Source organism: Xenia sp. Carnegie-2017, unplaced genomic scaffold (assembly GCF_021976095.1).
Source record: "Xenia sp. Carnegie-2017 unplaced genomic scaffold, XeniaSp_v1 HiC_scaffold_3, whole genome shotgun sequence".
In the NCBI taxonomy this organism is placed as follows: Eukaryota; Metazoa; Cnidaria; class Anthozoa; order Malacalcyonacea; family Xeniidae; genus Xenia; species Xenia sp. Carnegie-2017.
In genome coordinates, this window is record NW_025813493.1 from 10823215 (window position 1) to 10839808 (window position 16594).

The 16594-nt window shown below is 35.7% G+C and overlaps 2 protein-coding genes, 2 long non-coding RNA genes and 1 pseudogene across 5 annotated transcripts; 3 read left to right on the plus strand and 2 right to left on the minus strand.

Moving 5' to 3' along the window:
* The first annotated feature begins 590 nt into the window (after positions 1 to 590).
* On the plus strand, positions 591 to 8444 carry LOC124455012. Of its 2 annotated transcripts, none has more exons than XR_006951653.1 (4): positions 591 to 784; positions 1566 to 1611; positions 2246 to 2338; positions 8185 to 8444. It is a non-coding gene; the product is annotated as an uncharacterized LOC124455012 (long non-coding RNA). The 2 variants fall into 2 exon arrangements; XR_006951654.1 differs by having other exon boundaries at positions 2246 to 2316.
* On the plus strand, positions 5081 to 6317 carry LOC124455018. The gene is made up of 2 exons (XR_006951661.1): positions 5081 to 5499; positions 5927 to 6317. It is a non-coding gene; the product is annotated as an uncharacterized LOC124455018 (long non-coding RNA).
* Positions 8445 to 9756: 1312 nt separating the features above from the next.
* On the minus strand, positions 9757 to 11533 carry LOC124454223. Its single transcript, XM_047005027.1, has 3 exons — positions 11164 to 11533; positions 10540 to 11095; positions 9757 to 10345 (listed from the first exon to the last, which is right to left on the minus strand). Exons 1-3 carry the CDS (start codon positions 11531 to 11533, stop codon positions 9757 to 9759), a joined length of 1515 nt encoding a protein of 504 aa, XP_046860983.1.
* A 2844-nt stretch (positions 11534 to 14377) lies between these two features.
* Positions 14378 to 15599, plus strand: LOC124454744 (annotated as a pseudogene).
* Positions 15600 to 15793: 194 nt separating this feature from the next.
* On the minus strand, positions 15794 to 16531 carry LOC124454745. The gene has a single exon (XM_047005510.1). It carries the CDS (start codon positions 16409 to 16411, stop codon positions 15923 to 15925), a length of 489 nt encoding a protein of 162 aa, XP_046861466.1. The 5' UTR covers positions 16412 to 16531; the 3' UTR covers positions 15794 to 15922.
* Between the last annotated feature and the right edge of the window lie 63 nt (positions 16532 to 16594).

A 16594-nucleotide genomic window follows, 5' to 3' on the forward strand; every position in this document is an offset into this window, starting at 1 on the left:
GAAATGTATCAAAAGGCTTGATGTATTTTTATATGACTTTATCTTCATGTAGATTCACCTCGAGAAGTTTACTTTAATACATTTAAGACTGGTATGAAAATACAGTCATTTGCTTTCTTCTTTACGCTTTGCTCACCAAAGCACTGTGACCAGAGTGAGGATTATACATTATAAGCGCAAACGAAAGGATTTTAGAAAATGACATTGTTTATGATTCATCTAGTCTGAATAAAGAGGTCAATAAACCCACTACTCTATTACTTACAACCATATCACAACCTATAACGTATTACATCTATCAAACATGTTTGGTATGTACCACTCTCTGATTCCGAAAGACCTGTTTGGGTTGGTCATTCGACTAAAGATTGAGCTCATAGCACATTTTGCAATGTCGAAAATTTTTATAAATTACGTACTTGCCGTCAATGTTTAAAACAAAGTTCAATGTTTAATATATATTATGTACTTGCCGTCTATTTTGTGGCTACCCACATGTACGCTCCACGTACCTATGTTTTGTGTGATGATTGTTGGCTTCTTTCCAAAGAAAATTTGTATTAATTATTTCATTCATTACAAATTTTGAAAATGTTATAAAATCAGCGCAACTTCCATGGTATTTTGAAAAATCGCTACTAATCAATACGGATCTCAGTCACTTTCACTTCACTAGAAGATCGAACATCAATAGGATTTGGGCTCCATCGTCACATTCACATCAAACGAACTTAGCAAATATTACTTTTGAATAGATCTAAAAAAACTGCTTTCCACCATTGAGGTAAATTTTCATAGTATTCTATATAATCATTAATAAATTTCTTCTTTATAGTTGAATTTCTGAATAAAACTGATTCTTTGATGATGGCTATTTATTATTATCATAACTCAATTAGTACGTTATAAGGAACACGCACAAAGCATCAAGGCAATGCACATTGAAAAGCAAATCTTTATGCAATTATTTGCCCTTTTCGAAAGCTATTTCCATCGTTTCTAGGTTTGTGCATTGATAGTTAGGATTTATTGACTAGATAGACTAAGGTTAGGATTTATTGGCTAAGATGTTCATGTTTTTCTCAACTTATGTTACCATGTGCAGTACCACTATTAGTATTTACTGTGACAATATTGACTGTTTTTTTTCAAGTCATATCAGCAATATTTACTCTGTTGTTGATGTTTCGCAATAGGTTTGTGGCATTGGCAATTGGTTCGTCTATTCAATTTGCTTCTGCCAACTTTATATTGAACTGCCATGCTTTGTGTCAGCTTTTGAGAACTCAAGGGCCATTTTGTTGCTATGGCAAAGCTAATTACAATTATATTTTTAATTGTATGCTATTGCAGTTTTTATCAGAAAGTATTAACACATGACAACAAATGGGCATTTTTTGTTTCTGGGTCTTTCTTCGTTTTTTAAGAAGAAAATTCTTACATGATAATATTTAAGCTCATTGAATCAGTGAAGCAAGTCAATCTTAGTTAATTGTAATAATTTAATAGTATGTCAACATGTTCTATCACTGTAAAGTTGATATTGTTTTTTCCTAATTTTTTAGATTAGTCATGTCATTGATCTCAAGTAACAATGACAGCTTGTTCTTGGTAATCCTTGTTCAATTTAATCCTTGTTACTTTCAATCAATTTTTCAAGAAGTCAGAGCATTTTTATAGAAAAAAAAATGTATCATGGGTATTGTTATACACAACAATCACATTAATTCTCATTTTATGGCCTGTACATGTAGAATGTCGGATAAATGTTTTACCATATTTTTATTTTGTTTGATAATTAAGCATGCTGATAATCCCTACCCAGAACAGAGCTGTTTGTCCTTTGCCATTTGCATCATTTGTTAACAGTGGAAACTTAGTTTTGATACACCGGCAAGTTTTAATGAAAGCATTTTGTTGTAACAAATATGACATCAAAAATAATACAATGTATGATTTTTATGCAATAATTTTTGACAAACATGAAAATTCCTGTTTCCATTTCTGGGAGGAAATAGATGTATCCAACAGCTAATTTAGCTTATCAAAACAGCTCTGGTGTTAATATTCTGGAAAAATTGTATTGTTTACTCTGTGTCTGACAATACTAATACTATTGGCCAGTCAAGTGTCTTTGACAGATTTAAGTGAAAATTTTGTATCTTTATTCATATTTTTTTGATATGTTTTTTGTAATGTATTTAGTATGCTTATGTATTTTTCTCCATCTTTTTAATCCCTATAGAAGAATAGTGGATGAAAAATTGCCATTGTAGAGAATTTTTAATTATTTCTCTTTAAAAAGAAAATGTGAAGGTATGATATTTGACCAAGCAAGGTATGTACCTTCTTAATTAGTTACAACAGTTTTTTTGCATTAATATGGCAATTTCAAGGATAAGCTGTATTTTTTATTTTGTATTTGGTGATGTGTAAATGGAAAAGTTCAAGTGGTCAACACAAAGGCAGAGTGCATTCACAAATACAAGGAGTGGGAATTATTTATCACTCACCTAATAGCTCAAAGTAAAAAATATGCTATGACATTTTGATTATTTTTTAGGAGCATAGGTATTTTCCTGCTCTTTTTTTTAAATTGTCAAAGTCTTATAGCATGCTGCCTTGTGGATTTTATTACTTGTTAAACATATAAGAGTGGTATATTTACTGAGAAAGCAATGTAAACCTATACGTTGTAGAGGCACTCTACACCTTAAATTCTACATTACCTGACAATGTAATGCAGCAACAGCCTGCTGTTTTGCAGGCTGTTGCTTTGAAAAATGTGAGAAAAAATTGTTCTAAGCAGCTTCATTTTGAAGTAATTGACATTCTGTCATATGGTTTCAGGATGTTGAAAGTTTGACATTTCTCGACTTAATGAATCCTTAAACTTTTCTAAGCGGAAAAGGGTGTTCCTTCTTGGATATTGGACAATCAAGGGAAAGTTTGTGTCACTTTAAAATGATAATGTGTAACTATGAAATATGGATCTGGTTTTCGTATGAATAACCCAATCAAACTCTTAAAGATTTATCTTTGAGATGAATATTTTAATGCTGAATATGAATAGTTTAAATTGAAATCTTTTTTGTGCGTGATTGTTGTTTCACGTTGTTTCCTGTAATCATGGAATGTCCTAAAAATTCACCCACTTTTAATTCAATTCCTTTCAAGTGTGATGTAGTTACTGCCTCCTTCAAAACCTGCTTTTGCCAATTTTTTTTGTAAAGCTGTCTGTGTTAGGTTCATAGTTATTCTAGATGTGTTTAGATTCTACATATATTTGTGTTCCCTATGCATCCTGCAGCATGATGAGCCCTGATATTGTGCTAAACAGGTATTTTACATTTCCTTTTCCAATTTGGTTGTTTGTTCCAGAACTAAATTTTGTAAGGATAAAACAACAGTAAAGTTAGGGCAAATTTTTTCCCCTTTCTCTATCCAACATTGAAGTATAAACTAACACGATTAGGCGAGATTAATTTACCAGCACCTGTTTCAATATTTCTCTGATGTGTGACTCAATGTAAAACAAAAGATAGCACTGTTACACTATGACATTGTAAAACCTGCACGAAGCAGGTGTAAAGTCACTCTTACACGTTGTATATTTAACGAGACACGGAAACTGGAACTCTAAAGTGGTTGTTATGGGGAAAGCCAAACTGCATGCTATAAAATGCAGTTGAAAACAGCAAATATCTTGTTTAAATTGTTTAATTTCAGTTCAAGTGATCAAGTTCATTTATCAGGGACAAAACTTCATAAAATTTTAATAAAATGTCTTTAGGAATTTTATGTTACAACCATAAAAAGGCTTGAGCTTGTGATGCTTGATAATTTCTGAAACTTTCAAAAAATGTTGAATTCCCTGCAATGAAAATTGTTTTGCTTAGTTCCTACATCGATTTGCCAAAAATAGGAAATGGTGCTTTGGGTTTATTCCTTTCAGGGATAACTTTTCTTGCATTACATTTGTTTCTATATGTTTAAAATAATTTTTTAGTTATAGATTCGTAGTCTAATGTAATACACTCTCACTAGTGTCGTAGACTTTGCCTTTAACTTGACATAATGTCTTCACATGTTCACAAATGTAGAAAAATTTCTTCTTGCACCTGATACAGCAGAGTTAAGTCTTTTTATTAGATCTTTCAACAAGGTGTAGCCTCAAGCATATGGCAACATACGAATCTTCTGTAAAAAGTAGAAATATAATAATTTAAAAAAGGAAACAATAAATTTATGTTGTTATTAGCCTTAACTTTTTTTGCTAAATTTTTAATCTGCTACGTATAAAATAAAGAACTGTTTTGAGAAAAAAGCTTTCAATAGCTTGCCAGTCACAAAACAAATATTTACCTACCATCAGTTGGAAAAATTTCTTCCTCAGCATCATCAACGTTTTCAGCGTCTCTCGTCAGTTTGAAAGACTTTGAAGCCATGCTTCCATTTCTAGCAACTGTTGTCTGTTTTGTTGTTGGAGATAAGTTCGTCTTTCATCTGCTTTCAGCTGCTAATTCTCAGCATATTGGCCATTGTGTTCTCTCTTCAACTACAATTTAGTAAAAAAGAGAATTCGTTATACATATGCTATAGACATTGCAACAATTTAAATACTTCTTGCAGGGTGACCTACGAAAAGGAATTAGCACAAATAATTGTGTATGCATTCAAAAGAAGTGGGCATAACACAATTTAGTCTGCATTATGAATGCAGCAATGCAAATATAACAATATGGGCATTAATGGTGTTGCCTGGAGTTCTCGTCTGGGAATAAAAACTCCTTAAGCTGAAAGGAATTTTGGAAGGGAAAGAGGCATAAATAATAGCTATTTGCTCCTTGCTTGATTTAGGTACACGCTTGTTTCTCCTTCTTGGAACTTATGGAAACCATGAATTAGTTTTTAAGACTGTTTTTACTCAGTTATGTCGCTATGGTTTTACAATGCTTTTGAGTAGTAAATTTGAGATTAAAATCATGTATGATAATACTTTTAACTTGTTTTGCTTTAATTAATACTGAACAAACCTTATCAAATCCTGCAGAAATGTAAAGTTGTTGTGAATGCTAATTACATTATTGTGCACAATAATTTTCAAATACATAATTAATTTATGTTGATTCTGTTTTTTTAGGACAACCTGCGTAGTTAAACAGCCAAAATGCAAAACTTAAAATAAAATGCACCTGGCTGGTTCCATTTTCGTTGACAACAAAACATAACTCTTCTTCTTTTGTTTTTTTCTTTCATCCATGTCATGTGTTCATTTGATGAATGATCATTCTCATCAGTTGGAAGCTATGAATTTACAATTCGTTTGTGGAGAGAACGCACAGACGTTTTGGATCGATAATTTCCTCTAGTACTTTTTGCCTCGTAAGAACTTGGAGATAGCGCTTGCAATGGTGGATATAGTCAAGTTTCTTCAAAAATTTTTTATATAATATTGGTTTAAAGAAGTTTTGATCTATGGTATATAACTTAGCAAGGGTAAGCAAATTAAATAAAACACCATGCAAATTTAGCTACAACATGTGGATAAGCTGGCATGATTATAACAAAGTAAACTTTGCTAATGTTGCTCGTCATCTATTTTAACTTTATGATACGTATTTCAACCTGTTTAGTGTGTATTTCAGGTTTCTTAGCAATTGAGGCAAGATTGCCCAGATGAAAGTTTAGTCTGTATGACATGGCTGCATTGATGGAGAATAATAAGTGAAAATAAAATAGTTTATGACATAAAGAAACTTACATAACTACCAAAAGCATCTACCAAGAAAGGGTGGATAGACACAGTTGATTTGCTCACAACTCTTCCTTGATCATGTGATAGAGCATTTAAAAATTAGAGGGCAGCTCTTCATAGTATTAGCTAAGCGTCTCTAAAACGTATTTGCATCCATCTTGCCTATAGGAAAATGGCACGTGCGGCGATAAGAAGTTTGAATGAATTTCTACCTCAACGTCTTTCATGAATGTATTCTGAGAAAGAGCATATCTTGCTGGAAGAACAAATGTGCTTTTCTACTTTCTTGCATTATCATTGTCATCCCTACATTGGAAAGAAAACAAAAAAAAACAACAAAATATATTCTTGATAAAATAGGAAATATCAGTGAGAAATTGAAGATAATCACAACCTATATATGCTGAGTGAAACAGCTAAAGGACTCATTCAGGGCTCATACATGATTACAATGCATTAATTCATACCTGAGAAAAAGCATTGTAAAATGGATTGTGCTGTGTGTTACATGTCATCTTTGCCCAATAAGAATAAAAACAGAACTACCCGACAACTCTGAGTTACATCATCATGTATCTTGGTTAATTTTAGATATTTTATATTATCATTTTGGATATAAAATTGCAAGTTTTGCGTAGCTAACTTTAATCCATTCATCTATTCTGAATTATGCAAATGTTTGTTTAAGCGAATTCATTTTCATTGCTCGTTCATTGAGATGCAGGCACATGATAAACAGATGTCTTGTTTATGTTTTCAATTTGTATTGCTGAAATACGTTTGGCTTTTTTGTTTTTCTTGGCGACTTTTCTCTTTAGTTAATGTTAAAATAACATTTTTAACATTATAAACTATTTTTAACATGGCAGTAGAAACACAATGGTTGCCTTTAATCTCCCTTGCGCTGCCCCTGGATAACATTGTGCTACCTGCAAATTAATGCTCACATGCAGACAATGTAAATTTTTAGATTTGGATAATTTCTTATACCATGTTATTCACCAATTTATTGACAGGCATGATATTATGAATTAAGTCATAATTGGATTTCACTCACAAATACTGTGTTACAATTCAGCAAAGTACACTATTGTAGTTTTCTAATGTAGCTAGTTGATCATAGTAGCTTTCAAATATGTATAAATGTATGAGCACTTTAATTTATTTTGCAAATGGTTCTATAGACGCAAGGATCTTTTGATTCGATCAAATTCTTCGTGAAAATGACATTTGTTCAAAGTTTTGCAGTTTATAATCTGTTGGCATCTTATTTATGGACAAAGGCTGATTCTACTTTCATGCTATGTGAAACTCGGCTGTTGTCAATTAGCTGAATGCATTCCATGCAACAAAAGTAAATTGTTTAGCCTGCTAGTTAGCTTCAACAAAACTAGATTGTGTAATCTGATTTGAAAATGTATGGTTTTAATTGCTGATACTTAAACTATAAAGATAATCCTCTCTAGATAAGAGACAAATGTAGATTTTATCAGTTGTTATCCACTTTAGCACGTCCATAAATACGGCAATTAACACTTAACACTTAAGCTGTATATACCTCACTCATTAAGCACGATTTGTGCATAAAGTATGTGTACACTTTCAATTGTCGTTACAAAATAACAAATAGCTGGCACTATAACAGTATTTTCTGTATATTTCCTGTCTTAAAACATCGGTTTCTACTTAAAAATAATAATCACCTTAACTACACATACGTCAATATATTGAATCTTGAACTGCGACGATTGTTGTCCAATGTTATTGCGATAAACAATACGTTATGATTCTTACATACCTTTATTAAAACCTATGGTAAATATCCATGCTTTCACACTTTGCTAGTGGATTTATTTTGTGGCAGTTGTTGTTTTAGGCTATAATTTAAATAACCTTTACTTACTCAAAATAAACATCCCTGTCAACTAAATATGCCGACCACAGTATAGATATCTCGACAGAAGGTCCACTCGTGTCGGAACCTTTAATGCTCGTGTCCCTCACTTTTCTGAAACAATTTCTAGGAACTCACGCCTTCTTTTTTGGAAAGATGATAAATCTTTGTAAAAATTGATATCTCTTTGTAAAAATTGATAACTCATTGTAATCAACAAAACTAACTATGTTGATCCGTCTCTGAATAAGGATTTGCTACGTTATTTAATCTATAACATTAATCAACTGCACGCTTACTGGTGTTAGCAGTACAAGCGGCATGGTAGGTAGCAATCAACAGCGTTGTCTTGCGGAATCCATGCAATAAATTTATGCAACTTGAAAAGAAAATCTTACGGCTTGATTTGTCAATTGTCAAAGATAATGTAATATATTCTTAGCAGAAATAAAACTTCATCATTTTACTTTTTTCATAGATTATGAGAATACGGTTGATTACGACTTGTTTACATGTAGTTTTTGTTTTACAGATACATTTCAACAATGGATAAAAATGTCAAACACACTTTAATGAGCGTCGGAATATATACTCACAAATCTTTGGACGGAATACAAACAAGATGTCTTCGCCTTCGATATGTATATTTAACTGACATTTGATTGACATGTTTCTATCATATATTTATAATTATTACTCTGATCTTTCTTACACTCCCCAGGGCTGACATAATAAAAATGTTGTCAACAAACAAAACAAAAAAAAACAAAACTATTTTTTGCTAAGAATGTACAGTTGTTTAGAGCTTGTTTGTATTCTGCAATCTTCGCCATTGTCCTGTTATGCCCGCGCTGCGTTGTGGTCGATTGGTTGGACGAAGCACTTGTTCTTCTTCGCCGTTCTTATCGCTCTCTACTCTTTCGTTACTGTCTTTTTCCTGATGAACGTCAATTGGGATAAGTTGCCTGATAGAACGTCGTAACAAGTCTGAATGACTAGAGTCTCCACGAAGGACTCTGACTTGTGCAGCTCGTGTAATTCCATCGTCACCTTGTAACGATTGTTCAACTTTCGCCACCTTCCAAAAGATACGTTTTGTTTGATCATTGCAAATAATGACGATATCTCCCACTGCTATTTCGGGATTTTGATTACCTCTTGATTTTGAAGTGTATTGCTCTCGTGAGGCTAAAAGATACTCGTTTCTCCATTGAAGAATAAAACGCTGCAGCAAATTTTTGTGATGTTTCGCCTTTCTCGTCAAAGATTGATAGGTGCTCTGAATTTCAAAGTGCTCACTGTTTGGCATGGTCATTGTTCGTCTTCCATACACCAAGTGCGACGGGCTTAGCGGAAGAGATACAGCTTCTTCATCGTCGTACACGTAGGTTAGGGGTCGTGCCTTTATTACGCCCTCGATTTCAACCACAATAGTATGCAACTCGTTGTAGGTTAGATTGGTTCTACCAACTTTCTTTTGCAACGGACGTTTCACGCTTCGAATCAAACGTTCCCAGAAGCCTCCCACCAAGGGGCCTTTTCGACGATAAATTGCCATGTAATCTGATGGTTTGCAAGATAGCGCAACACTTCCTCAGAACGACATAACTTGCGAATTTCTAAGCATGCAGCTCGAAAAATCTTAGCATTATCGGATATAAGAAGAGCTGGCAGTGCTCGTCGACTAGCGTATCTGCGGAACGCGCGGAGAAAGGCTGGAACGCTTAAGGAAGGAATGAGCTCCAGATGAATGGCTCTAGTAGACGCACACGTAAACAATACAATATGCACCTTTAATGGATTATCCGACAAATTATTCCTTTCGCAACTCTCTCGTACGAACAACGGTCCTGCAAAGTCCAAACCTACGTTTGTGAAAGGGGGATCATCCGACACTCTACTAACAGGAAGATCTGGAGGAGGCGTTCCCTCATAAGGAAGACCTTCGGCTTTGCGACATACGACATTTTCTGACGATTTTCTTTACTGCTTCTCGACCACGGATTATCCAAAAATGCTCTCTAATGGTTGTTAGTGTATCACGAACCCCGCTGTGCTTCACATTGTGGTGAGCCTCGCATATTAATAGCTCCACAAATTTTGATTACTTTGGAAGCAATACAGGATTTTTGCTCTCCAGATTCAGTGATGAATTCTTCAGTCTCCTACGGCACTGCAGCACGTGATCATCGTCGAGAAATGGCCCAAATTGCTTAACGTAAATAGGTATTGAAGAATTCGCATTCTTTGACGGAAGGAATAATATTTCCTTTTCCAAGGATAGTTGTTGAATAGACCTTATCCATAGCAGCTTCACCTTCCTTATTTCGTCTGAGCTTGGTTCTTCTGAGGTTATGAGTTTGTTTGTTGTTCGCTCGCACCGTGGCATCTTCTTTAATATGTTGATGAATCTCATTACATAAGCAGTTATTCGAAGAAGTTTGTTCGTGGAGCTATAACGAGCAATGTCGATTGCTTTGTTAAGATCTGGCATGGCTCGTTGTTCGATTTCATTCGAAACTAGTGATCTTACGACATTCGGATGCTCTTTCACAATTTCCCTCAGAACTTCTTCACTTTGTGAGAGGTTGCCAACTGGACGTTTTGGCCACTCTTCTTCGTCCCTTGCCAAGAATTTGGGTCCATTGAGCCATGAAGAAGAATTCGCCCAGAAATACCTCGTGAGGGTAAATCTGAAGGATTAAGTGATCCAGGACAAAAGTTCCAAGATTCCGTCAACGAAATACTTCAAATCTTGTTCACTCGATGCTGCACGAATGGTTTCCATGCTCGATCGTTTCGTATCCAGTGAAGTGCTGTCATCGAGTCAACCCAATAAAAAACTTCCAGACTCTACTTGAGTACCTTTAACAAAGACTCTACTAACTTCTCTAGTACAGTCGCTGCCACCAGCTCTAATCGTGGAATCATTTGCTTTTTCACTGGTGCGACCTTTGTCTTTGAAGCGATTAATTTCACGTCGATGGTTCCATTCTCATAGACTGTTCTTACATAGACAACAGCACCAATTGCACTTTCAGATGCACCACTGAATCCATTAACTTGTGTAGTATAGTATTTCGGTTGGAATAGATAATACTTCCTCGGCACACGAACATCATTTCGAAACCTTAACTCTGACAATAAAACGTTCCACTGTTCACGTCGATTGCCATGCAGTTCACAGTCCCATCCCAATCTATCAAAGCACATGATTTGAAACAGAATCTTGAGCCTTATCGTAAAAGGAGACAAGAATCCAAGGAGATCAAAGATTTTAGATGACCATTTCAACAACGATCGCTTTGTGACAGGTAATGAATTGGCGTAGTCGATTATTTCAGTCAAATTGAACAGAAATGTGTCCTCCACCGTATCCCACACCATTCGTAGTACTTTGACTTGAGTGGGATCCGTGAGCAGCGACTCTTTGCAATTGTCGACTTTGTAAAGGACTGATCATCTTGAGTAACGCATGACTTTTCACTAATCAAGCTCAAATTCTTTTTACCTTCTAACGCTTCGATACACTTTACTACGTTACTGGAATTCGAGCTCCATTTTCGCAAGTTGAATCCACCCTTGGCCATCAACTGCTTTGTTCCCTTGTATATTTGCAAAGCGGTTTCATCGGTTTCGGCACTGGACACAAAATCATCGACATACAGAGAATTTTTCAAGTGTTCAACCGGTTCTGGCTCCTGCTTCTCGTGTGTCTTCAAATGATGGTTGATAGTAGCTCCTAGAATTGCTGGCGAAGGTCGTAGACCAAAAACCAATCGACAAAACCTTAGCTTTAATACTTCTGAATGCGGATCCCTAGTATCCCTTAGCCACAAAAAACGAAGCATGTCTCTATCTTCCTTGTCAATTCCAATCATTAAGAATGCTTTCTCAATGTCAGCAACTAGCCCAATCTTGTTTTGTCGAAATTTGACGAGAAAATCAAAGATTTGTGCAATGAGGTTCGGCCCGGTCAGTAAGCAATCGTTTAGTGAAAAGTTACGCAAGTTCGTCGTAGCAGATCCTCGTACACAACGCGTAGCTTCGTAGTAACCTTATCCTTTCGTATGACACAATGATGGGGAAGATAGTGAATTTTACCACAATCCTTATCAGATGCCGGAACCCTTTCGACTATTCCTGCTGCCAATTGTTCAGTAATACCATTATTGTATTCTTGAAGATTTTGTGGAATCTTTAGCAGCTTTCGATGCAATGATCTCAATCTATTATGACAGAGTTCGTAATCGTCATCAATTTGCACATGATCATTTTTCCACGGCAGACCAAATTCGTAGCGTGTTCCAGTGAATTGAATATTTTGCACAAAATCTTGTTCCTCGGGTGAGTTCTCCGAGTCAAAGGAGTCAATGCCAACGCTCTCAGTTTCCCAAAACGCTTCAATGATATTGTTAACTCATCCCTATCGGTTACGACAGTAGAATTATCAATGCAGTCAGCTGCTAAAATGAGGCTGTTCAGAGTACGTCCGTCTGATTTTTGTGATGACCATCCAGACAAAAGCCATCCCAATTTGCTGCTCATCGCTGTTGGACCATTTTCTCCTCGTACGACATCACCTGTGACTACGTCCCAATAATGATCAGCTCCTATCATAATGTCGATTGAATCACAGCTACCATTTTTATCGGAAGAATCAAAGTCTGCAAGTTCTAAACCATGGAAATGTGGATATTCGTCTATATTTATCCTTCCAGGAAGTGGTGCACATATTGTTGGAAATGCGATTGCTTTAATCTCTACTACCTCACCTCCACTCTTGCTTGCAATGCTCACCTCGAACACTTCGCAGCTTTCTCGTTTACTCTTCCTTTGGCCAAAGGTATTTAATTGAAGTGTCTCCTAACCAATTGAATTTAACCTTAACCGGCCTTGAAGTAACCTTCGAATGTAAGACCTTTGGCTTCCAGTGTTAAAGAGAATTCGTGCTGGAACAGATAGCTCTGGCCGTCTGCAAAAGAACACTTCCCTTGACAGTTCGTGTGACAGCTGTTGTGGTTGGATCCTTGACAGTGTACGCATTTAACCTTGAAGCTACAGGCACCGTCTTTATCATTTTCTATGTTCACGATCTTCATCTTACTCTCGAGTTGTTCAGCGATGACATTACATCGTTCGATGTCTACTTCAGTGGCACCCAGAAGCTCGAGTGCTTCTTTTACAAGCCTTGTACACACGCCACGATAACCGCCTCGTTTGGCGCGAAGTCGTTCAATATTATCCTTCGACATTTATCTGGTTTTCGAATGAAGCCGGCCCCACGTTGGGTGCCATTTAATGATCGTTTGGAATATATACTCACAAAACTTTGGACGGAATAAAACAAGATGTCTTCGCCTTCGATATGTATATTTAACTAACATTTGATTGACATGTTTCTTTTCTATTATGCATTTATAATTATTACTCTGATCTTTCTTACACATACAATATTTTCTACATAAGCTTTTAAAATTTTCACGAAACATTTTACGAAAGGCATCTTCGATTAGAATTAGGTTTTTAGTGTATCTCTTTGCGATGATTCTATATCACCAGAAACTTTCGTCAGAGCCTATAAAATTTTATAAAATTTAACTCGCAGAAAAGCTATTTCCTGCTTTCAGTATATATGAAGGAGTATGGGAAAATCTATCCATGATCTGAACGGAAAAAAATTCGCAAATTTTGGCCAGTGTTAAATCTTGTCCGTAAATACTACTTGTGTTTTTGCCAAGTCTTATCAAAATCAAACCAAAGCAGTTTCATTCATTGTCATAATCATGGCTGCTACACAACATGTATAACTATATGTTAGCACATATAATTTGGACATTGCCTCTACACGAGGATTCAAGGTGTGGCTTAAGCAAAGTCGAACAGAGCATATCTTGTAAAAATTATAGCGTAAAGTATTGTTAAGGTAAACTAAGTTGCTTTACTGAAGAAAAAAGTGCACAGATGTACATACGTTTCTGTTGATATTATGCATTATAAAGTTCAAATTAATAGGGTTACAATGTCAGTTTAAATGTGTACAAACTTTTAGTTTTTGTTTCCTATCCCAAACGAGCAAAGACGACGGAGGCTTGAATGGCTGCAATTGCCGACGGAGAATCGAGTAAACATCGTCTTCGTCAATAGAATAAAATAGTTCATTAAAGCTTAACTTTCTGTAAGCCAGAAAATTAGTTTATAACGCAAACTCACATTGTAACAAAAATCTTGTGACGTCTATCAATAATAACAAAGCAATGAAAGATGTTTTTATTTAAATGAGTGTACGTCACGGTAATGCTTTGCGCGCTTGTACTTACATCTGTTTTTGAAATTCCACTATAGATTACAAAAAGGCATAGCTAATTAACTACAATACACGCAAAAATGCCGGAATTTAAATAAAATCCAGATGGTGTCGTGTTAAGAAATCAACTATAATGAATCACCAGTTTAACAACCTGATCATGAAAAACAGGCTGCAGTGAAAACTACTACAAACCCATTTAGTTAGAGAGCTTAAGCAACAACGTTTTATCCGACAACGGCGTCGTGAGAAATCGCGGAAGACTGGGACGAGCATGACGTTCCCGCGTATCTTTAAAACAGTTAAGCAAAGTTCGTATAGAAAGCGGCGGTAGAAAGTGAACTCTTTTTCATGTCTTCGTTTAAAACAATACGAAACTTTTGTCTTGAGCTTTTTGAAGAAGGTTACATTACAGAATATGAATTGATCATATTGTACAAGGCATATAAATCAAGGAACCCAGAGCTTCCATTCAAAAATTATGAGCCATTTTGTTTAGATAATCTAAGTGAGGATGAATGTAAAGTAGAATTCCGAGCCAACAAACACGGTTTGATTTTCCTCCAACAGAATCTTAGAATCCCTGAAATAGTCAAGTGTCCACAAAGGACAACATGTTCAGGACTGGAAGGGCTATGCATTCTTTTAAATCGTCTTGCTTACCCTTGTCGATTTTCAGACATGATTGGCAGATTTGGGCGACCAGTTCCTGAGTTGTGTATGATTGCAAATATCATCATTGACTTTATTTATAATTATCATAAGCAAAAAATTACAGAATGGAACCATGATCTTTTAAGCCCAGAATATCTACAGGTTTATGCCAATGCCATCCATGAAAAAGGAGCACCTTATGAAAATTGCTTTGGCTTTATTGATGGAACGGTCAGACCAATTTCACGGCCAACAAAACATCAGCGAATTGTTTACAATGGGCATAAAAGAGTTCACTCTTAGAAGTTCCAGGGTGTGGCATTGCCAAATGGTTTGATTGCACATATTTTTGGTCCAGTTGGTATGCTTATATTATTTAAATGAAAATATTATTGTAAACACTATATTGTACAAGCAAAAACAGTCTATAACTCAGGCAAATACTTTCTATATTACAGAAGGAAAAAAACATGATGCTGGTATGCTGGCTGACTCAAACTTCCTTCAAGACCTGGAACAAAATGCTTTTTCTGTGGATGGGAGACCATTATGCATATATGGGGATCCCGCTTATCCACAGAGGATTCATCTACAAGCTCCTTTTGGCATGGGGTAATCACAGACAGAATGAAAGAATTCAACAAGCAAATGAGTTCAGTTAGAGTGTCTGTGGAATGGTTATTTGGAGATGTGATCAACTCATTCCGGTTCATGGACTTCAAAAAAACCCTCAAAATAGGTCTAAGTAGTGTTGGGAAAGCATATATTGTCTGTGCATTGTTAAGAAATTCACTCACTTGCATGTATGGAAATATAACATCCAAGTTTTTTCAGTTAGATCCTCCAACCTTGGAGAATTACTTTATAAGTAATTAATGAATGCCAAAATGACTCATTAAACACACAAACAATTAGCAAGTATGTAACTTGTTATGTAAATACTGACAAGTGTAAGTGAGAAAGTTATTATAATTCAAATAACAAAACATTAAAAGTTCATAGTTACACAGATTGCTAAAACACAACAGTTAAGAATTCTTTCCTTGTAAGTGACAACACAATCTTACTTGGTTGTGAACCTCTAAATAATGTCAAGAAATGCTGTTGACAATTGCTGTTGTTGCTGAAGAAGTAAAGCTTGGCTCTCCATCATTTTAGATTTTGTTGTTGCATCATTTTAAGACTTCTGTTTGTTGTGTAGCTGCTTGGGTACTCAATTGATTTTGTATTTCTTGCTCATTTCGCTTTACTTCTAGTTCTGCACGACGGATTTCAATTTCCTTGCTTGATCTTTCTCTCAAATATTCGACTAATTCACAACTTCCGCGGCGTACTTTCTTAAGCTTAACATCTGAGTTTTGCCATCAGATTTTCTCTTGCATGTTTCGCCCATTCGTTCCAAGGCTGTCATCCTTATATCAATAGCATTTGCATTTTCCTTTTGCTTTTGAACTGATGCTACCTCAAGGAAGCTGTCCTCTTTTTGGCACAACTCTTTAATCAAACTTTCTTTCTCCGACAGTTCGTCGACATCAATGCCACTTGCCCTTTCTTCTTCGCGCATCTTCTGCTTGAACTTAGCTTTTAAAAGACTCCACCGGTCTCGAACACTTCTCTTGTCTTTTAAAGTAAAGACTGGCGCTTCCGTTTTATTTAAGTTTTCGACAATAGAATCCCATACTAATCCCCGATTGGGGCTTCCCTTTTTGTATTGAAACAGATCACTAACCATCATTTCTCTCATCAACAATAAATCGTGCTCATCTGTCCACTCCATTTTCTTTGAATTGTCAGCCATATTAATTTTAGAGAGGTTTTAGAGGCAACCTTGAAACAAGTATTTTCACGTCGGCGCGGAGGCCCGACGGCGTAAACAAAATACATACAACGCTGAACGGAAATAAAAACAACTTCCTCTTGCCGTTGCCGTCCAGTAAAACGTAGTTGCTTAAGCTCTCTGTTATTTGATAACCGGAGGGGC